The sequence below is a fragment of the Panthera leo genome, chromosome D3 (assembly GCF_018350215.1).
Source record: "Panthera leo isolate Ple1 chromosome D3, P.leo_Ple1_pat1.1, whole genome shotgun sequence".
Classification (NCBI taxonomy): Eukaryota; Metazoa; Chordata; class Mammalia; order Carnivora; family Felidae; genus Panthera; species Panthera leo.
The window spans coordinates 7,268,127-7,290,983 of record NC_056690.1 but is presented as its reverse complement, the minus strand read 5'-3'; the positions used below and the strand labels follow the sequence as shown (position 1 = coordinate 7,290,983).

The window sequence follows — 22,857 nt, the reverse complement described above, 5'->3', positions numbered from 1 at the left end:
CCCCTGGCGCCTCTGCTTGGCTTCCCACCATCCCTGGGTGCCACCGTGCTCAGGTCCAGCTTGCGTTTACCGAGCACCTGCTGTTCACCAGGCCGTCTCGGGTGCTTTCAGATTTTTTCCGATTTAATTCTTGTGACTAACAAGGCGACGCCCACACGTTGAGGTTATAGAGGGGTGACGTGAAAACAGGTGGACATACAGGAACGGCTTGGGATTCTCTGCCCGTCTGCAGGATAGGAGGCATGATTCGGAGAGTCACCCTAGGGCCAGAGAGGCTTTGCTGGCATTCGTCCCTCAGTTTGAGCTCAGCGCCTCTGCTTTGGCGGGCGTGAGAATTACCACACGGGTCGTATGTGTAACACCTTGCGTGCCGTCCGTCGGGCTCAGAGCTGCCGTGTGTGCCTGTGTCCCCGGGCTAACCTTCCCCTTTCTTCCAGCGGTGCTGAACACCCTCCGGCACCTGAGCACCACCACCTCCATTCTGACAGACCCGTCCCAGCTGCCGGAGCAGGCGGCAGAGGCTGTCACCAGAATTGGCAAGAGATCGGGGGAGTCTTAGCGCCTAGCAGGCACGTGGCCGCGCAAGATGCCTCGAGGCTCTTCCCTGCCTGCGGAGAGGATGCTGCACCCCATGCCTCTCCTGATGCGGAGCTCAGGGCCCCCCTCCAACTCCGCTGGCCCACCGGGCCGCTCAGAACACTGTGCTCAGGTCTGAAGCAGGTTCGGGTCCTGCCAACAGCAATAGCCCATCTTTGGGAACCCCTTGCTGTGAACTCTCACTCAGCGACCTCAGTCGTGACCTCCCCTGCCCTCGGGCAACCCAGACAAAGTCCTGTCCTGCTGGCGGCCTGCCAGGCCCATGGTGCCGGTGCAGGGAGTAGATGGGACAGAAGGGGCAGGGCCTGCTCCTGTGAGCTATAAGAGGCATACGGTTCCTCTCCGGTTCTGTCCTCAGACTGAGAGATACTCGCTCCTGTCACCCCTGGGTACTCGGACGGCTCCGAGTGACTCCTGTGCCACTCTGACATGCCCACGGGGCAGGCGGAAGGCGTCTCTCTCCCTCCCTCAGACTCTGACCTTGTAAGTAGGTTTGGACGGCTGCTCAGGCTTGCGCACGGTAGGCCGCCTCCCACCGCACGAGCCACCAGGGAACCTCAGAGCCCGTGTGCACAAGTGGTGGGTGTGAATGCACGCGGGACAAGAAGGAAAGCACGAGCAATGCAAAGCTGCCGCCCTGGCTTAGAGACCCCCTCGGGCGGCACTGTGGTCTGGGAGTGACTTCGTTCTGCCTGGTGTTGTGATGGCCACACGTCGCTGACTTGAAACCGTGGCAGGGACTCGGGTGGGGCCTCCTCGGGCATCGCCTCACTGCATGGCCCTCGTTCTCCGCTTGCTTCCGAGCCGTAGCCTCGGGTAAGCCAGCAGTGTTCCGTGGATGCGTACAGCCCCCAGGGTGGAGCGTCTGAAAGGCCAGACTCCACGGTGCCGTCATCGGTCCGGTCATCTTGGCCGGATTGTTCAGCCAGGAGCCCCAAACCGTAACAGTTCTCGGACCAAAGATGTCACCACACCCAAAGTCTGTCCTGTCTCGTGTTTGGAGGAAGAAATTGAGTGTTGACAGGCAGAACTCTGAGGCAGCCAGCCTTCGAGCTGTCTCTGGGCACCTCCAGATCAGGCAGTGAAGAGCTACACTCGTATTTGATCAAGGTGGAGGGATATCGGGGGGCCGTGGCCTGCTTCCAAACATGGGAACTGCAGCTGGGGCGTCCAGGCCCGTCCTCTTGCTGTACCTGTCGGAGGACCGCGGACGGAAGGGCGGGCGCTCACTCTAACACTCAGGAAGCCCAGCCCAGGGTACCTTCTTGTTGAAAGAATGTGCTTCTAACGTTCTGCTGTGACGTTCGGAGGGTTAGTGAACTTCCCATTCAACCTCTGTCCTCCCGGCCAGAGATGGAGCCTGGGCGGTGCTGGGCAGGCTGGAAATCCTGGGGCGAGCTTTGCAGGGGCTCCGAGGGCTGCCTCCTGAAATGTGGGTCCATTTGGAGGCTCCCACTGCTTCCTGGAGGCCCGCTGAAGGCGCTCGGGGGCAGCCAGCCCTGCCTCGGCCTCGGCTGATGGAGAGCAGAGGGGGCGTCCTCTCCCTGCTGCCGTTGCTGCCGCGGGTCACCGACCAGCCGCCTGTTCCCTCATCTGTCCTTCAGCCTCACGGAAGAGCAGCCTGGCGGCGTCCCTCAGCCTACAGCGGAAAAACGTGTTTACAGGCCTTCCAGATCACTTCCCTCAGGGGTGAGCACACAAAGCTGGGCTAATCCTTAATATCCACTGGGAGGTGGTAAGAGAACTTGCCCTTCACCCCAGGACAAACGTGAAGTCTCCCTTCAAAAGGGAGAAGACCACCACGGTAAGAACTCATTACGGTCAAAAGGAAAACCACATGATGTCCCCAGCTATGAGGGCTCGTGGAGGGTCATGAGCTCAGTCCCTTCCACAGTTCCTGTGCCTTTGTAAACCGCGTGGATGGCCACAGTGCTTGGCCCACCAACACCTCTCCTGAATTAGCAGCCTTCCAAGCACCCCGTGCTGGGAGTCTTTTTTTTTTTTTTTTCTTTAACTCCGTGGGATATAAAATTGGCCTCCTGCTTCTTTGGCCTACCTCTCCTCCTCTCCCTTTTGCTGAATTGATGTTCATGTTTCTGTTTTGTTGAATATTTAAGGCTGTTGGTCACGTGAGACTTTGAGGTGTGTGTGTGTGTGTGTGTGTGTGTGTGTGTGTCCTAGCAGACTGTTAACTAGATGCATGTTTTTGTTTCGAGATAATTACTTAAATCCATTTCTCTTGGTGCTCACAATTACCACGGCTGTAGGGCCACAAAGCTGTATCTCTTCTCACAGACACGATTGTTTCTTGTCCCAGAATCATTTCTTGTTTTGGAATCTTGCTCAATGAACATGGCCAGAGGGGCCCAGCCAGCGTGCAGGGACAGCGAGACCACTCTTCCAGCAGCCTCCAGTGGATGCTGACCATGGGGCTGTGCTTTGTTTACGCTCATTTCCACCCCTGCTCCTGCCTCTACTCCCAGAAAAGAAACATTAAAATGCTGACACTTTGGAGAATTAGAAAAACAATCTGAAAAGGCGGGGGGGGGGGGGGGGTGGGGGGGGGGAGCGGGGGGGGGAGCCCATCTGGCACATAAATCTGAAAAGCATTTCTGTGAAATCTTTCTGTGCCATCAGTTCCCTTCACACTGCTGCGTGCTCTGTCACAATGAATGGGACACGGAGGGACAGGGCAGGTGCCGCCGTGGGGCTTTCTGAGACTTGGCGGGCTGTCCCTCCGTCTCTGGCCTCAGGTGGTTCTGCACCAGCAGTCACCCTTCACCCACCCAGGATGCTTCAGCCCGTGCACCCTGGCCGCCGTCCAGCCGTTTTTCTCACACTGGAGCACTGGTCCCAGCATCAGACGTTAGCGTTGATGAGATGCTAACAGGCATCACGGGCTCTTGTCAGGAGGAAGGAACCCCCGACGCCGCCCTGTTCCTGGAGCCTCTGCAAGAAGAGGTCGCCCAGGGGTCCTTGGGCACCCGGCTTCCTCGGCTTCCTGTCCTTGTGACCTGACCCCTTCCCCTTGGTAGAGGTTGGGCCTGAAGGTTTTTCTGTTCTGGCCAATAGAAAGATAAACCTAGACTGTGAGGGAGCGTGGCACCCCACGGTGGTGCCGGCCCCCTTTGTCTCACCCCAGGTGAGGGTGTGCAGTGGTGAGTGACCCGAGAACTAGAAGAACGAGAAGTGGGTTTGTGGTTTCCAGGCTCATAGGCTGTCACAGTGTAGCTGAAGCATGCATCTGCATGGGGCCGGGCTATCCTCGACAGTCTTTACCTGGCTGCTCACGGCCCCGCATGCCGGGTGCAAGCTGGCCCTCGCGCTCTTCTCTGTCTGGTGGGAAGTTACCTTTCCCTAGAGATACCCTGCTTCCCATTACGCACTTTGCCAGTGGTGACACCCGCCCGCCGCTCACCGGGATTTAGCTGTGCCAAGTGTTCCTGCAGTCGTGGTCTCGTCGAGGGAGCTGGGTGCCCTGATGTGGGCACCATGGCAGCCGTGGGCCATAGTCTGTGCCACAGTGTCCCAGTGCCTCGTACGTTCAAGAGAATCTTCACCACGTCTGAACACGGACAAAGGGAGAGGAGGGTAGGGCTAGAGAGTGGAAGAGCTTGGACGCTCAACACGTTTGTACCGTTCATTAGTAGTCTCCTTGGCCTTGAACCCGTCTGATCGGAGAGGCTGCGGGATCAAGGAGAGGCCTTAGGACCTACCGTGCACATCCACAGCTGCTCCATTTTCTTTTCCTTCCGAGGACTTGGCTTTCCTGGCTCATCACACGGGGGTTCTGTTTCCTTGTCGGGGTTTTTGCGAAAATCAGCCTTTGAGAAAAGAAAAGGGAACTTTTCATGTTGAATGTTGGCTTTGACTCTGTGTGTGTGTGTGTGTGTGTGTGTGTGCGCGCGCGCGTGCGTGTGCATGTGCTTGCACAAGCCTGCCTGCGTGCATTTACTTAATGGAATTTTATTTTTGTGAAATTCCTTCCCAAGTATGTAGCAAAATTCACCTCCATCTCCCAGTCAGACTTTTGGTGCCATAGTCAACCCTGGGCATCACTCATTTGAAGAATTCTTTTCTGGGTTTCTGAACAGAGGTGTGCTACTCGCAAGGCTTGAGGTTCTGGAAGGTTAGGAGACACGGACACATTTCTCCATAGAGTTTACGTCCTACAGTTGAAGGGTCTGAAGGGCTCTGGCTCAGGAGACATGACTCCAGGCTGTGTCTCTCCCAAGGGAGCTTGAACACAGCCCGTCCCCTACAACGCCCTGCTCTCTCCGTACCCGAACCTTCTCGGACAGCCCTCAAAAGGAAACCGGATTCATCTACTCACTTTGTAACACCACGGCTGAGCCACCATGTCCTCTTCCTAGTGTACCTGGCTCGTTTTTTCTGTTGTGAGCTCTGGTGATTGTGTCAGGGCTCCATTAGGAGGAAGTTTCCTCTCGTGGTCTGAAAAACAAAACCGGAGAAGAGCCTTGTTAATCAGAGGCTCCCTCAGGCCTGTGCCATCCAGAACACCACCCCTCATGCTCCGCTGTTGAGAAGCACGTTTCCACCAGCTGTATTCAACACTACAATGCAGTTTTAAAACTATATTTGCATCCGAGACAATAAAAAGTTGTATTTTTTTGAAAAGCCTGTGACATGTGGTCTTAAATGGTACTCTGTTGGGCTGTGGAAGAGATGATTCAGGGAGATGGGAGCCAAGTGATGCCAAGACGGGCTCACTCGTTCTAACCTTGAGGGATGGGTGCAGCCTACGGTGGAGGCCTTGGCGGCGAGAAGAGAGGCCCGAGGTGGGCAGGGGTTCCTGAAGAGAGGCTGCTGGAAGGGCCTGTGACAGAAGCCCAAAATGACCAATTCTTCCCATGAACTCTCCAGAGCCTCGTGTTCCAGGCCTTTCCCAGGTGGACGGAGCTCAGTGGTGCTTGTACAAGCTGCCCATGTCCCCATCGGGAACCTGGGCAGATGGCACCCGGCGCATGCTGTTGAACAGGGTGGTTGTGAGTTCACATAAAATCGCGTCAGGGTGTGCAGTCACCCGTGGAGCACTGGACTTAGTATAGTCGGGGTGCCTGGGTGGCTCAGTCGGTTAAGCATCCGACTTTGTCTCAGGCCATGACCTCGCGGTTCGTTTGTTCGAGCCCCGCGTCGGGCTCTGTGTGGACAGCTCGGAGCCTGGAGCCTGCTTCCGACTCTGGGTCTCCCTCTCTCTCTGGCCCTTCCCCTCTCGAGCTCTGTCTCTCTCTCTTTCTCTCACTCTCAAAAATAAACAACCGTTAAAAAAAAGAAATTAAAAAAAAAAGTATAGGTCATCATCAGAATGGCTAACACTGGTCCCAGGGCTGAAAGTCTTCTGAGTCATGGTGATGGCCCCAGGGAGCTGTGGTCTCCCTGCTGACCATGGACCCAAAACCATAGGTGGAAAACACAGGGAAGTTGAGCAGCAAAGATGTCCCGTTGCCGTGCTGAGAAGACTTTGATGATCTGTGTTTAATTTAGAAGCTTCTCTCTTTTCCATACCATCTTCCTGCGTCCCCCACCGCAGTCACTTGTGCCTGGAAGGTGACCCAGTGAGCCAACCAACTCGTGCTACCTCTTGCGGGCGGCCTAGCTCCCGTACGGAGCTGCCAGCCTGTCTCACCAAACGGCTCAGATCTGAATCTCTGACTAAAATGCTGTGGGTTGATACACCGGCTCTTGTCTGATCAAACCTGATGCCTCCCCCAAAGAAAAAGTCTCAGTGACACAAAGCAAGATTTTAGGTCTTGAGAACAGGAGGCCCTAGAAAGAAGTGAGTGGTTCTCAGACTCCTCTGGGCTGAAGAAACTCAATTTCCATTGAGCAACAGGTGTCTGCTTTGCTCTTTTTAAGTTTTTGAACGCAGTTCCATGTCATGTGTGGAATCTTGAAAGATGCTTGGAACGGGGTGCCATCTGACTCTCGATTTCAGCTCAGGTCATGATCTCATGGTCATGAGATCCAGCCTCAAGTCCGGCTTGGCACGGAGCCTGCTTGGGATTCTCTCTCCCTCTCTCTCTGCCCCCTCCCTCTCTTGTGCACCTGCACTCTCTTCGCTCTCTCAAAATAAATGTAGACTTTTGAGAAAAAAAAAAAAATGCTAGGGACATAATTCAGAGAAGAGGGTTAAGTTTCGATAGGCTGGGAGAAGGGAGACAGAGCGAGCAGAGGGAGTGAGGCCAGTGTTCTAGAGACTTCTTTCGCATCGGGCTCTGGGCTCCATGGGGCATGCGTGCCCCTGGATAGTTCTCAACCTGGTGGTGTTGCTATTCCCATTTCATAGAAGAAGAAATCAAAGTAGTTGACAAGGTATTAAGGCCACATGGACCAGAGAAGTCTAAAGAATCATTTTATTTTTTACCTTGTAAATAGCCTCTCCACCCACCAAATGGGGAGGATTATCCTTGACTTGTCCTTCCCCTCCCCTCCCCTCCCCTCCCTCACCTCTCCTAATGCCAAGTCTGGTCAAGTTCATCTTTTAAATCTCTTCCAAATACATTACCCACTTTTCTCCACGCCGCTGCTGTCACCAGATCCAGGTTGCCGTTATTTCTCAACCAGTTCACGTAACAGGGCCCCACTTGCTCTGTCTTGTGGTCTTCATCATAGTGTGAGTTTGGAAAAGCCCAGGTCCAGCCACGTCACTCCTGTGCTCAGTCCATCCAGGGCCTTCCAGATGAGGGCCAAGCCCTGGTGTCTATTTCCCCCACCCCGCCCCATCTTGCCCCTCTGGCCCCTGCTCACTTTCCCCTCCTCATTTTCGCTCGTTTCGGTTCTATGAACGTACCATGTTCCGTTGCATGTTGTTTCACTGTTAAGGTTTTTCCAAGGCTTCTTTCCTCTGCCCCAGCCTCCCTCCATCTCCACGCCTTCTCCTGGCTCACTCCCATTCTTTCTTCCAGTCCCATTTCTGAGACCTCAGTTCTTCTGAAGCACGTGCATGGAGTCAGGCCTCAGAGCACCCTGTGTCTGCTCAGGACACCTGTTGAGTTTGTCATTATCATTTATCTTCCCTAACAGGCCCTGAGGCCCGTGGGGACAGGGACCGGGTGCTGATGGTCACCGCTGTGCCTAGCACAGAACTGTCGCACAGCAGGTGCACAGGTAACCTGCTGAATGAACCCTCCAGCATTCCAGCAGCCCAGCTGCCCTTTCCTCACATTTGCATCGGGGGTATGCGGGGCCGTGATGAGAATTCAGGAGAGGGGGAGGGGGACCACCAGCAGGTGCAGATGTCAAGCTGATGTAGATGTTGAGGTTAAGTGGTTGACCTTAACACGTTTAACTTTTCCCCTTTTTTTTAGTGTTTATTTACTTATTTTTGACAGAGAAAGAGAGAGAGCTCGCATGAGTGGGGAAAGGCAGAGAGAGGATCCCAAGCAGGCTCTGTGCTGTCAGCACAGAGCCCGCTCAGGGCTTGAACTCACAAACCATGAGATCATGACCTGAGCTGACGTCCAGAGTCGGATGCTTAACTAACTAAATCACCCAGGTACCCCTTACATGTTTAATGTAGAACATCAGCTTTAGTAATTTAGATTGCAAATAGAACAATCTCTAAGTGACATTTAAAAGCATTTCACTAGGGCACCTGGGTGGCTCAGTCGGTTAAGCGTCTGGCTTCGGCTCAGGTCGTGATCTCCCAGTTTGTGGGTTCAAGCCCCACATGGGGCTCTGTGCTGACAGCTCGGAACCTGGAGCCTGCTTCGGATTCTGTGTCTCCCGCTCTCTCTGACCCTCCCCCGCTCATGCTCTGTCTCTGTCTCAGAAATAAACATTAAACAAAAATTTAAAAATAGTAAATGTGCTTTTTAGTACTATTTACAGAACTGCATACCTGCAATAGTGTTGGTCATTTAAAGGCTCCTAAAGGCTTTGTCAAAAGCTACAAAGTCACAGTTAATACGAAACCTGGGGACTGGGGAGTTCTTATTGATCAGATTTTCTGTTTCACAGAATCATTAGCTAGAAAACCCTTATTGTTTAAAGAGGGAAAAGCTTTCTAAGATAAGAGCCTACTTTCCTGCCTTAATGGGTATGGTGCAGCAAACAATCTAATCTCTTGATCTAGTCTGACTGATTTTCTTTCCTGGGGGACGACCAAACAGTGCTGGCTGGTTCCATTACAAACGTCTTCGTCGTCGTCGTGGGAGTAGGGCCTGTGTGAGCGGGAGGGTAGCGGCCCGTCCCACCTGCCCCTCACCCATCCGGCAGCCCAGATTCTAGCCTGTTGGTGTCTCCTGGTGTCCCCAGCCCGCCCATCAGTGTCACTGAATGACCGACCTTTCCCTGGGATACACATAAGCTGCTCCGGTTCTGTGCCTCTCGTCCAACACCGGCCAGTGGTTTGCCCCACTGTGCCCCCTTTCCTTCTAGTCTTCGATCAAGAAGCATGCGCTAAAGGCCAGATCTCAGCTCAGCTCAGGGAACAGCACAGTGACTTTACTGGAGACACCGCCAACTCTGTCCTGATACTGAGTGATGGGGGTCAGCACAGGGTGCCCTTGAGGTCCTGAAGGAGCCCCGGCAGCCCATCCTGGGAGGGGCCGGGAATGTCCCCGTGGCAGGTGCCTGAGCCGAGCCAGCAGCCAGCGGGACAGGCAGAGTTAGCCAGGCAGAGGGGGCAGATCCCTCAGGGAAGAAGCGCACATCCTCACGGACACCGCTCCCCTGAGGCCGAGGCCCAGCGACACCTGCATTGACGAGCCTCCCCCTCTCCCCGCTGGGGCTTTTTCTCATCCTTATCTCTTTTGTCTGCGGGTGTTCTTCTTTTCCAATTGACTCACACCTCTCCACGTACGTTCTCTTTCTCAAGTCTCTCTGCCTCTAACCACTCGTTAACTTTCTGTCTCCCCTGCCCCTTCGAAGCCTGTTCATCCCCAAATACTCTGCGTCTCGCTCCATAGTGTTGCCAGCCGCCCGATTGCTCAAGCCGAAACTGCAGACGGTCCCCTCCCGGTTCTTCTCCCTTCACGCCCCACCTTCAATCTGTCGGTAAATCCTGTCAGTGATCCCTCCAGAATCATCACAAGTCCACTCTTCTCCCCACTCCCCCTGCCACCACCTCGAGGGGCCGCCGTGATATCTTCCACGCTCCGCGTCACCCATTCCCCACAGAGCTAGAGGGACCTTGTGTGTTTAAAAATGTCTATTTATTTGTTTTGAGAGCGAGAGAGGGAGGGAGCACGAGGGGGAGGGAGGGAGGGGCAGAGAGAGAGGGAGAGAGAATCCCAAGCAATCTCCATGCTCAGCGCAGAGCCCGAAGCGGGGCTCGAACTCAAGAACCGCGGGACCGTGACCTGAGCCGAAGTCAAGGTCACACATTTAACCGACTGAGCCCCCCCCCCCCCCCGGCACCCCTGGAGTGACCTTATTAAAGACACTGCATCATCTCTCCCACTCAAACTTCCAGTGGTTTCCTGCTGCGTTTTGAATAAAGTCCAAACTCTTCGCCATCTGGCTTCCGACTGCCTCGGGCGAGTGACACCCTTTCTGGGCCTGAGCGTCCCGTCTAGAAAATGCGGATAAAATCGTGCCGGCCCCACTTCCGCGCTGAAGGATTGAAGTGAGCCCGTTTACAGTCAGCTCCTCCCCACCTTCCCCGGGCCCAACATCGCACCCTCGCCCGACTCTCTTGCGCGTCATTAACGCTACCGCAGAAGACCATCCCCCCTCTTTGATACCCTGGCGACATCCCGATTCTCCCTGCCCCGCGGCATCCCGCCTGGCTCCCTCTCAGGCACCAGATCTTGTGCTGTGAATTCTTTCTGGGAAATGTCGCTGCCTGGGGCCCCGTCCCGTGCCAGGGAACAGCGGCTTCAGAGTTGAGAAGTATCAGAACTGTCAGAGTTAAGAAGGAGCCTAACTTCCCAGCTTAGGTCTAAAAAAGTCAGGAAGTCGGTTAAGCGTCCGACTTCAGCTCAGGTCACGATCTCGCGGTCCGTGAGTTCGAGCCCCGCGTCGGGCTCTGGGCTGATGGCTCAGAGCCTGGAGCCTGCTTCCGGTTCTGTGTCTCCCTCTCTCTCTGCCCCTCCCCCGTTCATGCTCTGTCTCTCTCTGTCTCAAAAATAAATAAAAAACATTAAAAAAAAAAAAGTCAGGAAATAGCTAGCATTCGGCTTGCTAATATTCATCCTTGTTTAAAAAATGTGTCTTCCTCCCAGCACTTCAGAACTTCCTGTTCTTCTAGAATAAAGTCCCCCAGTCCTTAGCGTGGCGTTCAGTAGAGCACTGACTCCAAGTGTCCTCCCTGCCAGTTACACCGCCCGGGTTCCGGGCTAAGCGGACTCCCCGTGACCGTTAGCTACGCCCCGTGCTTCCTCCCTCTGTGCCCTGCCCCCCGGGAGGCCCTGCGCTCCGTCCCTCTCTGCAGGCCGCCACCCCACGCCGGGCTTCGAACTACCACCGGTGCTCCATTTCTGTCGCTTACGTCACGTGGCACCTTCTGCTTGGTCGTGTCACTCTCGGTACTGCCCTCGCGTCCTTGCCCCCACCGAAGGACAGGGACCGCGTCTCGTTTTATCAGCCATCTACCGTAGCACGTAGTTTCGGTGTCCCTGGTGCCTAGCCAGCTCGTGGGTTAAGTCGTATCTACCACTGCGTGCCAGGTGATGCAACACCCTGTGAAGCAGGTAACTATTATCATCCCCACTTTAGAGATAAGGAAGTTGAGGCTTAGAGAAGCACACCACTTGCCCAGCAGCGCTATCACCGAGTGCAAATCTGAGCTCTAGACCTGGGTGTGCCTGGTGGCAATAACATGTGCCAGCAGCCAGCCTGGAGGCTTCCACCGTGGTGCCATTTGTATCCTCAAAAGACCCGGGGTGGTAAGAATTGTTATCCTTATTTTCCACAGGCATGAACTCAGGCTTACCGTTCATGATAAGAACACTCGACAAAGCAGGAGAGGAAGGGCACGTCCTCGACCCGATAAAGGCGTCTGAGGAGACCCCACAGCTAATGTATTTACTGGTGAAGGCCGAATGCTTTCCATCTAGGACGGGCACAGATTCAGCACCGTCCCGGAGGTTCTAGTCAGCACAGTTAGGCGACACATAGAAATACGAGGCGTTCCAACTGGAGGAAAAAAAAAAAAAAAGACACTAAAACTCTCTGTGTGCAGATGACATCATGCTATATATAGAAAACCCTGAAGGATATACATGTGCACATAAACCTAGTAGAGCTAGCAAATGAGTTCAGCAAGGTCACAGGACATGAGAGCATCACACAAAAATCAGCTGCATTCCTGGACGTTAGCAATACACAGCCCAAAAGAGAAATTAAGAAAACAACTCCACGTATGATGGCGTCAAAAAGAAGAAAATTCTCGGGAATAAATGAAGCAAGTGCAAGACTTTTACCCTGAAAACTACCGAACAGAGTTGAGGAGTATTATTCTGCCCTCAAAGGGGATGAAGCCCTGACCCCATGCTGCCATGTGGATGGACCTCAAAAACACCGTGCCACCTTGAAGGAGCCAGACACAAAAGGCCACACAGTGTAAGATTCCGTGTATGGAACACCCAGAAGAGGTAAATCCACGGAGACAGAGAGCAGATTGGCGTTGCCGGGGCCAGCGGGGGAGGGAGAGTAGCAGTGACTGCTTAATGGGTGGGTATGCAGGGGGCGGGGCGGGGGGTACCTGGGTGGCTCAGTCGGTTGAGCGTCGACTGCGGCTCAGGTCATGATCTCGCGGTCCGTGGGTTCGAGCCCCGCGTCGGGCTCTGTGCTGACAGCTCGGAGCCTGGAGCCTGTTTCGGAGTCTGTGTCTCCCTCTCTCTCTGCCCCTTACCCACTCACGCTCTCTCTCTCCTTCAAAAATAAATAAACATTGAAAAAAACAAGGCCACATATTGTAGGATTCCATTTATATTAAGTGCCCAGAATAGGCAAATCCGTAGACAAAAAGTAGATTAGTGGTGGGGTGCCTGGCTGGCTCAGTTGGTAGAGCGTGCGACTCTTGCCTGATGTCAAGGTTGTGAGTTTGAGCCCCACATTGGGTGTAGAGATTACTAAAAATAATAAACTTAGAAAGAAAAAGAAAAAAAAAGAGTAGATTAGTGGTTTGCAGGAGCTGGAGGAGGAATAGGGAATGACTGCTAAGGAGTATAGGGCTTCTTTTGGGGGTGCTGAGAATGTTCTGGAATCAGATTTCTGGGATGGTTGAACATACATACACACACACATACACATACACATATACATATACACACACACTACCAGGTTGCATACTTTAGAGAGATGACATAATTTGTCTAAGGTTACATCACATACAGAAAGTACAGGACCAGAACCTAGAACCAGAACCTAAACCAGAACCTGGTACCCGAGAACATCTGCTCTTATTAACACCAATGCTGTTGGAGGCAGAATGTTTCCGGGGCCATTGAATAAGTAAATTAAGAAAGTTGGGATCTGGGGGCACCTGGGTGGCTCAGTCGGTTAAGCGTCCGACTTCGGCTCAGGTCGTGATCTCATGGTTTGTGAGCTCGAGCCGCGTGTTGGGCTCTGTGCTGGCAGCTCAGAGCCTGGAGCCTGCCTAGGATTCTGTCTCCTTCTCTCTCTCTGCCCCTCCCCAGCTTGCACTCTGTCTTTCTCTGTCTTTCAGAAATAAACATTAAAAAAAAAAAAAAAAAAAAGGTGGGGTCTGAAAGAGCCTCTGCGAGACAGACACTGAGTATTCCTTCTCATTATAAACTACTATAGTTTGGGATCATTCACAAAAGGGCAGGGGGAAGTCGCACCACGTGGGTTACGCTAGAGGTCGCTTGTGCCCCTGCCCAGCTGCTTCGGTTGTGCCTGTCAGCTGGGAGTCTGAGACGCAGATTCAGGGCTGTGAAGAGCGGACCCCAGGCTGCTTTCAGCGATCGGGGAGAAGAGACAAACCCCCTGCGCCAGTGAACAGCCTTGGGCCAAAGACCGTTACCTTCGCCGGTCCTTGGAAAACCCCTCAAACGCTCCATGTTTCAACCTCTTTTTCTCACGCGCCTATTTTTTTCAAAATGGGAAACTGTGTTTATCTTCCCGATTCCTAAAATAATACATTCCTAACTTTAGAAAATTTGGAAACTACATAAAAATAGAAAGAAAATTATCCTGGCCTTATCCCAGTCTTGCTTTCTGTCCATATAGGCTCTCTCTCTCTCTAGAACTCAGGGGGAGCTCACACGATGGGCTCAGAAACCACTGCCCATCATGCGGGGGCACTGTGTCCCCCACAGGCCTCTCCCAGCCAGGGACCGTGTCAGGGACGCTGACATTTCTGCTCGTTTCTGAGGGACACGAGGTTCCTCTGACAAGTGACTCGGCACATTTCCCCACAGCCTCGCCAATCTGTCTTAGAAAAGTACTTCAGGGGGCGCCTGGGTGGCTCAGTCGGTTGAGCCTCCGACTTTGGCTCAGGTCACGATCTTGCGGTTCCTGAGTTCAAGCCCCGTGTCTGGCTCTGTGCTGACAGCTCAGAGCCTGGAACCTGCTTTGGATTCTGTCTCCCTCTCTCTTTCTGCCCCTCCCCCTCTCCCCCACCCTCTCAAAAATAAATAAACATTAAAAGAAAAGAAAAGCACTTCAGTCTAACATGCTGCCACCAGCCTTCTGTTCCACGGGGGCCCGGGGCCTGGCCTCAGTACCCCCTGTGCCTCCGCTGCCCCTCACAGTTTTGCTACTGCTGAGCCTTTGGTATGGAGAGTCCCACCTTGGCACCTGCTCCTCAGATGACCTTCCCTGACGCAGGTTTCCTCGTGTGTTTCTGATATTGTCACGAATGCTGTTAGCCCCCGCCCCCCCCCCCGCCCCGGGTGTGTGTCTGTCTGTGTCTGCGTCTGCGTCTGCATGTGTCCAGTCTGTGATCAGCTCCTTAGGAAATTCCACCAGGAGAGAATAGCAGGAGAGGGTCGGCAGGATGGAATCCTCTGCGAGACAGACACCTACTTCCGGAAGTGGCTGAGTAGGCCTTTCGCACCATTGCTGCCATCAGGCCTTATCGTGTGTAAAGCCGGTGCTGATATGACCTCCTATTTATTTGCTTTTCTTGGTTACTAGTAAGGTTCAGCCTAGTTTCACATTTACTGGTTATTTGATTTCTTAGTTTACATTTAACCACTTCTTTGCCTTCTCTTCTCTCTCCTCCTCCTCATTCGTTATCTGATTACCCCTTCTATTTCCTTTTTAGTTTTCCTCTCACCTCTTAATTCTCCAGAACAAGAAGATGACCTTACTTAAAAATGTTTTTCTTAAAGCTTGATATCGCCTGTTCTTCTTTTATAAATCAGGCGACTTTAAGCTTCTACTCAGCTTCCGAGAGTGTCGTATTAATCATATCGTATTAGATCCTAGTAGTTTTTGCTTCCCTGTGACTCTGGAACATTTGTTCTCCTTTCCTCTGTGAGTCAGTGATATTGGGTTTTTTTTTTAAGTCATTACTTTGGAGTGTCTTGAGCACAGGACATACCGTGGAAATGAGTAGATGAAGGAGATACTAAATTTCTGACAAAACGCCAGAATCTGACGGTATTTTTGCCTCTTTCCGGGTTTTGGCAGATTATCACCGAAAGAGATTCTAATTACGTGTGGGTCCTTGTTAGCTGAATTCCAGGTAACTTAGGTGCCAAAGTTTTGTTTACCTCATCAGTGAAGGCATCAGTCAGCACAGCACAACTGGCTCAAAGGATAATACGGGAAGGTGACATCTCCTTTTCTCTGTCTCTCCATCGTCATTGAGGGAAATGAGTGCTGGAATGAGATGGGAAGGGAGGTGTTTGCCTCATCCTCACCGCCACTAAAACCCTCTTCACCTCTGGGGTTACTTCTCTACCAGAGAGGAAGGATCTGTACCTTATCAACTGTCTACAAATTTCTACTAATTCTACACATTTTCTACAATTTCTACAAATTCACAGACTCTGGGACCTACTCAGGAATAAATCATGCCCAACAAATCATGCCCCATCCCCTGAGAGCAGTGCTGTCTGATAGAACTTTCCGTGGCGATGGAGATGTTCTACATCCGTGTTGTCCAGTATAGGAACCACTCACCACATGTGGCTCTGGAGCACTTAAAATGTGGCTCGTGGGACGGAAGAAGTGGAGTTTTACACGTGTTTTATTTATTTATTTTTTTAATGTTTATTTTTGAGAGAGAGAGAGAGGGTGAGAGAGAGCACCCGCACGCATTCGCGCGCCAGAGAGAAAGAGAGAGAGAAGAGAGCAGGGGAGGGGCAGAGAGAGAGGGACACACAGAATCTGAAGCAGGCTCTGGGCTCCGAGCTGTCAGCACAGAGCCCGACGCGGGGCTCGAACTCACGAGCCGTAAGATCATGTCCTGAGCCGAAGTCGGACACTTAACCGACTGAGCCACCCAGGGGTCCCTTTACAAGTGTTTTATTTTAAAATAAATGTAGTTATACAGAAAAGTTCTAGATAGTACAGAATTGTCATATTCCCTTCTCCCAGCTTCTCCTAAATGCGAACGTCTTACATAACTGTGGTACATTGATCAAAACTAAGAAATTCACATAAGTGCAGGCTTCATTTGAATTTTCACCAGTTTTTCCACTAATGTCCTTTATCAGGATCCCCTCCAAGACTGCACCCAACCCTCATGTCTCCTTGGTCCCCAGGTGGAGGTTTCTCTGTCTCCCCTTGATTTTCCTGACGCTGACAGCTTTGAAGGGTTGTGGTCAGGGGTTTTGTAGAATGTCCCTTGACTCGGGTTTGCCTGGTGTTTTCTCGCGAAGGGGTGGGTGTGGATCTGGGGGAAGAGTCCCACAGAGATGACGAGCCACCCTCCCCACCACGGCAGATCAGGGGTGCCTGACATCCACTGGCTGCTCTGTTTGCCTCACGCAGGGGTGCTGTCTGTCGCTTTCTCCCTCGTGTGTGGCTGTCTTGCCCTCCTGTGCTCAGTGCTTTAGAAGCAAATCACAGATCCAGCCTGCATCAGAAGGAGGGAAGTTCCCCTCCACCTCCTGGAAGGGAAATATCAAAGAATTTGCAGACCTATGTTAAAACTGCCAAATGACTAGTAAATATTTGTGGGAAGATACTTTGTCGTGAAGCAAATTTCCTGTTTCTTCGCAGTTCACCCATTAATTTTAGCCTTCATCTGTAGATCTTGCCCACAGCAATTATGACTGAGGTGTTCTTTTTTTTTTTTTTAAGATTATATTTTTAAGTAATCTCTACACTCAATGTGGGGCTCAAACCTACAATCCCGAGATCAAGAGCTGCGTGCCCTGCTGACTGAGCCAGCCCGGCGCCCCACAACTGAGGTGTTCTAATGGTGATTTTCTATTTCCCTCATTCCTTCTATGTTTATTAATTAGAATTCTGTAAGGAACATTTGTCCCTTTTCCTCCATTTATTTGTATCACTGCAGACTAGTGGATATTTATTTTACTCTTTGGAAGGACACGTGGTCATCTTTTTTGCCTGATTTCCCAGCTTGGGGGTAATTTTTCTAACAATAGTAAATGTGTTCTGATATAGGACAGTCAAAAAGAATGACAGACGAGCACCACGGTGGATATTTTGGGAAAGGCTGACCAAAACACTGTCATTGGTCATTGGAGGCTACGATGTGTGTAGCCTCAGAGCCCCGGGAGGTGCTGAAGTAGAAATACCCACAAGAGTAAGAAAGAGAATTCCCGGGTGAGTTGCAGCTCTCGGAGCCCCAATAACATCACCACCACCACCCCCACCCGCCGATATGAGAACGTGGGCAAATCAGAGGATCTCTTTGGGCCTCATCTTCCCCCAAATAAGATGAATATGAAGGTGTTTTTCAACTCAGGATCTGTGGTTCTCAGGCTCCAGCATGTATATGAATCACGGGGAGGTTTTGTTAAAACCCGGATCACTGACTACCCCTCCAAAGCGTCTGATTCAGTAGGTGTGAGGTGGGACCCGCGCATGCGCATTTCCAACACGCCCTCAGGTGATGCCCATGCTGCTGGCCCGGAGGCCATGCGTTGAGAGCCATTGGTCCAAATGATCTCAAAGAACCATTAACGACTTTGGACTCAACATTCATTCAAATGAGAAAATCTTGGGCCCTGGCTACGTAGAAGTCATGGAGGCAATGATGGAACAGGACTTTACAGGAGCAGAGGCACTGGAAATCCAGTTTGGAACCGTGCAGGAGACACTTGAATGATTGCTCTGTACCGGGCACGCCATTAAGTGCTCCTAAGACCCAGTCACTGCCCAGAGAGGGACAAAGGTTGGGCAAAGTGGTGAAGGGTAAGTGTGAGTCTGCCTTAACAGCTAGTGTGGCCACTTAACAGCTAGTGTGGCCTTGGGCAAGTCACTAAATGACTCCTTGCCTCAGTTTCCCCCACCTATAAAAAGAGGACAGTGGGGCGCCTGGGTGGCTCAGTCGGTTAGGCGTCCGACTTCAGCTCAGGTCACGATCTCGCGGTCCGTGAGTTCGAGCCCCGCGTCGGGCTCTGGGCTAATGGCTCGGAGCCTGGAGCCTGCTTCTGATTCTGTGTCTCCCTCTCTCTCTGCCCCTGCCCCGTTCATGCTCTCTCTGTCTCAAAAATAAATAAAACGTTAAAAAAAAATTAAAAAAAAAAAAGAGGACAGTAACGGTACTTACATGGCCTGGCATAAAGAAAATCCTCAATAAATGGTTGTCGCTGCTAGAATTACTCTTATTTGCTACTGAGCCTGTCCCATGGGGAGAAATGGTATCTGTTTCCACAGCATGCCCCACGCTCCCTCAGCCACAACACCACCCAGCCTGGATTCCCAGCCACTGATTTTAACCCCCTCACAAAATCCAAAGCAGATCATGAGAAAAACTCAATATAATTTATTAAATAGTTCCTGAAGAGCACTAACACTCTCAATACAATAAAAACCAATAAATTAACACAGGTATCGCCTTCTGCCTTCGCAAAGGCATAATGAAGATAAGATTTAAGTCTGCTGAGGAAAAACATTCTATAAATGCCAAGACAGAGAACAACGTCATAACCTGACATCTCTTCAAGTTAACTCACACATTTCTACCTCAGTCCTCCCGGGACTAGCCCATCTGGGGACTCACTGAAATTATTCATTGGAATAATTTACAGCAGAGCAGTCACCCTTAGCCTGCCAGTTACGTTTTCTCAAGGCTTCAGACATTTCCACCATTCCAAAAGGAATAGGTTCAGCCAGATGGCCTTGAATGGCCTACTGGGGTCCAGAATTCAATGATTGAAGCACATGCTCCAGGCACGCTGAGAACTGTTGTAAAACGGCCAAGATGAAGTTTTTACGTTCAAAGTTGTCTGCAGGCATAGAAACCTCTGCTTCTGGTTCACGTTGAAATTTGAGTTTGTCCAGCTGTTCTATGATTTTATCGATAGTATTCTTATCTGACAATGGTCTGATCGCCCTGAAATAAGGCAGGATGGCGGAGCCATTGATGTACGGCAGTTGGGAGTCAGAGCTGAGACACGGTAGCGAGGAATGGTTAGATTCTGGCAACCCCATCTCCTTCTTCAGCTGTGGGACGGGGAGGAGACATGGGTGAACATTACATCCGCAGTAACGGCTAGAAGTCAAAGTGCGTACGTCCGAACGCTCCCTCTGTGATGGGCTGGGTGGGCACGTCCCCCTTGCCATCCCATGTAATCGGTGCCACCACCGTGTGAGGCTGTGGTCACCACTATTGCCTTTCCCAGAAGAAACTAAAGGTCAGTTGGTTCGCAGAGCTGGCCCAAGATCAAGGGGCGGACCCGGGATTCTAACCCATGTGGGCAGCAATTCTGAGGCCTCTACCGATAACCACTGCTCCATACTGCCTCCCCTGCTCCATGCGACCAAGGCCTCCACACACCTCCCCAGGAATCTTCTCTTAGCTGCTCTGGGGTTCAGAGAAGGGGAATAGGAAAGCATCTGGGTTTCCTTCCTGCTTCTTGCTCTTTGTGACTCTGTATTAAAGCCAGTGTATCCCCAGCTCATCAGGGGGATGTGTGCACGTCTGGAAAGGCCTCCAAGATGCCAGGGAGAGTTTTTCCAAACATACTGACCACACCCTCTGACTCCAGACCACACCCTCTCCTGTCCCTCTTCCCAAGGACTAAGAGATTTGGGGTTCAACTGAAATGCTAACGGCATCTCACCAGCCTGAACTGCAGAGTCACCTTGGCTGTAACAACCTCTGTTTCTGTGCCCGTTAAAGCCAAGGCTAAGGTTTAAATGTCAGGGGGTGGAAGGGAAGGGCTAGGCCAATTTTGTGAGTTGTTTCCAGGTTTTGGGTTTTATTTGTTCGTTTAATCAAAGCTGCCCAAGAGGTTCTATCTTGAAGACAACTCTGGGAAAATGGAAGAGTATTTACATTTATTCAACCTCATACTTTCCTCCCAATGGGGTCGGAGTCAGCAGAGCCTCTGGCAGAAGCAGACTGGGTCCTAATTAAACAATAAAGTAGCATGCAAACAGACCCCCAATTTGTTCACTGCCCTTCTCTGCGGTAAGAGAGACTCTCTGTGCCCACAAGAGGATTTTAATATCCTGAATTCACTGAGACATCATTTACAGCTGAGGTTGACCTTTGCAGGCAACTAAATGGTCAGGCAAGATGGCCCGTCCCTAGGGTTGTGCTACAGGCAGGAAAATCCACGTAACATTACCGCGAACTAGATATGTTAAGAATGAACAGACCTACTAAAGCAGATCCTATAGTATGTGAGAAGTCATTGAACTTCAGACTGTCTGGGCTAATCTCTGCCTCCAACCCTCATGAAAATTCCATTGTATCCTGTCTAGTTGTTCCCATCTCTTCCTGGTGTATCCGCAGCCCTAGCTTGGGGGCTAAAAATAGTAGGCCTCTTCTAGGGGCAAACGGAAGGCATTTTAAAGAAATGGCCTGGAGAAGAAATCTGTAAGGGCACTTACGTAGTCTTGCAAAAGTCCCTTAGACATGGGCCGTAATTCCAAGATTATTTTTCGGACGTCACTTGGTTGTAGTCGATGGGTGGGTGCCATATGGGAGGGCAGCAAGGTTTCCATGCAGCAGAGCAGAAACAGGGCAAACCTGGCGGGTCCTGGAGAAAAAAAATGATGCTGTGGGCCACGTGGCCAGACGCCCCCTGCCCACCCCAGTTGCAACCACCGAAGCCGTTGTTGAGCAACCACTGGCCAAGCCCCTCCAGAGTCTTCTCTATCCAACGGGACAAGACCACGCTCATGAAACAGGCATCAGGGCACAGTAGTACCTGCATGGGAGAGCATGGCGAGAGAGCACACAGGGCCTGCTCCGGCAACAGCTTCTAGAGCTAGATGTGCTCGCCATGGCCTCTGGGAGATATATAAAGGGCCAGTTGTGAGGGAAAAGAGCGATCAACGTCCCGCCCATGGCAAAATCATTGCTCAGCTTTTCTCCAGAAAACACTTTCAATATTCTGCCCCACGAGGCTGGGTGAAAGCGGGACTGGAAGGAAATGCTGAGGTTACCCTCAAGGTGGGCAGATGCCTGACTCAGTACAGACACACACAGGAAAGCACACACATCTTTGCCATTTCTTCTGGGAAAAAGCTTGTCGATTTGACTAGAAGAAATTTTGAAGCCCAGATTTGACAGGCCTAACTCCCCAGGAACAGATGATTTACAGGAGCTGAGGGTCAGTGCCCCACAGGGAATTTCTGGGGAGGGTCACAGTGAGTATGCGTAGGCGTCAGGCTGGCATGAGGTTTCTCAAAATGTATTACCTTTGGAAATTTCTGAAGTATGCCCATGCCAGTGTGCGGGGATGGCCCCGATAACCACAGTGAATATGGTGAGTCAAAGGCCTCATCTCCGTTCTGCTTGGCCTTGAACATCATTGGATTCTCAACTGTGTGTTTGCAACGACAAGGCCTAGAACCAGAGTCTGTGCTCCAGAGTTATTTGTCGAAGGTGCTTACTCATATTTTGAATAATAGACTCTTCTAGGGTCTTAGGAATGGTGGCAAAGAAGTTAAACAAGGTCCCTGCCCTGATAGCTGGTGTTCTGATGGGCAACGGGCAGACAGTAGACACATTATCAAACAAGAAAGTGTAAGGTAATAAGAACTATAAAAATAAAACAAGGTGATGGGAGAAGGAGAGAGTGGTAGGTGAGATACTCTAAGTGACGAGGAAGTAACTTCATAGATTTATATTGCTGGCTTTATGGCATTTGTTATGGCAGCAACTGAGGACCAATGTAGTCTTCAGCGGCCTCTTGTTGCCAACCTTACTGGCTTCCTCTCAGCCTTCATTTTACTTGACCCCTCCATGACACGCTGTAATGCCAACCACTTCCTCTTTCTTGAAAACCTCTTTTTCCTCTTTACTCTATAATAATATGATCCTGATACCTTGCGGCCCTCTGACCATGCCTTCTTAGGCCAAATCATCTTCCTTCTTGATCTCTTAATGGGCATGTCTCCGAGGGCCCCATCGTCGATCCATGTTCCTCAAACCTTAATGTCTCTCTCTTTCAAACTCCAGAACTAAATGTTCGGTTGCCTAATGGGCATCTCCGGTGGAATGTCCTGCCCTCGATATGTCCAAAACCAAGCATGTGAGTCAAGGTAATAGTAATTGTGGAGACGAATGGGTGTGGATAGAGTGGAGAAATTTGTAGGAGGCAAAGTTCTCAGGAGATGGTGGTTGAGTGGACATGGGGATAGTGGAGAAGGAGGAGTTGAGAACTGCTTCTGGGTTGGTGGTTTGGGTAACTGGACAGATTGTGGTGCTGCAAGCAGAGGGGATCACAGGGCTCAGGTGAGTGAAGAATTCAGTTTTGACACGGTGAGTTGGAAGTGTCGTGGAACTCTCAGGTAAAGATGGACAGTGAGCCTTTGGACATTCGGATTTGGAGCTTGAAGGAAGGAACTGGAGTCATGGGTGCCATGTCTGTATATTGGGCCATCTTTGGGTGCCATCTGTACGTTGTAATTGAGAATTCTGTAAGCCTACAAGAGATGACCAACAAGAGACATGTAAGGTAAGTGTGGAGTCCAGGGGTCCACGTCTATTAACAGAAGAGGGAGAGGGAGATGACACTCAGTCTACAACACTGAGAAGACACTCTTGGGAGGGAGAGAAATGTACTAGGAAAACACGCCATGGACCAAGATGAAAAGTGGTTTTCAAGGAGGAGGATACAATTAGCACCATCATAAGCCATGGAGAGGTCAAATAAGATAAAGACTGAAGGGATTCACTAGGTGTGGCAACATAAGGTCACTGGGAACTTTGCTTGGGGAGTTTGAATA

General features: G+C 51.4%; 2 protein-coding genes across 3 annotated transcripts in view; one reads left to right on the top strand and one right to left on the bottom strand.

Annotated features, from left to right (window-relative positions):
• The window catches only part of LOC122204200 (MLX interacting protein), a 58,649-nt gene extending 55,505 nt beyond the window's left edge, over window positions 1–3,144 (top strand). For both annotated transcript variants that reach the window (XM_042911506.1, XM_042911505.1), the window contains exon 17: window positions 438–3,144. In XM_042911506.1, the coding sequence (XP_042767440.1) occupies window positions 438–559 (122 nt within the window). In that variant the 3' untranslated portion in view covers window positions 560–3,144. The remainder of the gene's footprint in view (window positions 1–437) is intronic.
• Window positions 3,145–18,801: 15,657 nt separating this feature from the next.
• Window positions 18,802–20,847, bottom strand: IL31 (interleukin 31). Its single transcript, XM_042910382.1, has 3 exons — window positions 20,832–20,847; window positions 20,512–20,660; window positions 18,802–19,116 (listed from the first exon to the last, which is right to left on the bottom strand). Exons 1-3 carry the CDS (start codon window positions 20,845–20,847, stop codon window positions 18,802–18,804), a joined length of 480 nt encoding a protein of 159 aa, XP_042766316.1.
• Window positions 20,848–22,857: the final 2,010 nt, after the last annotated feature.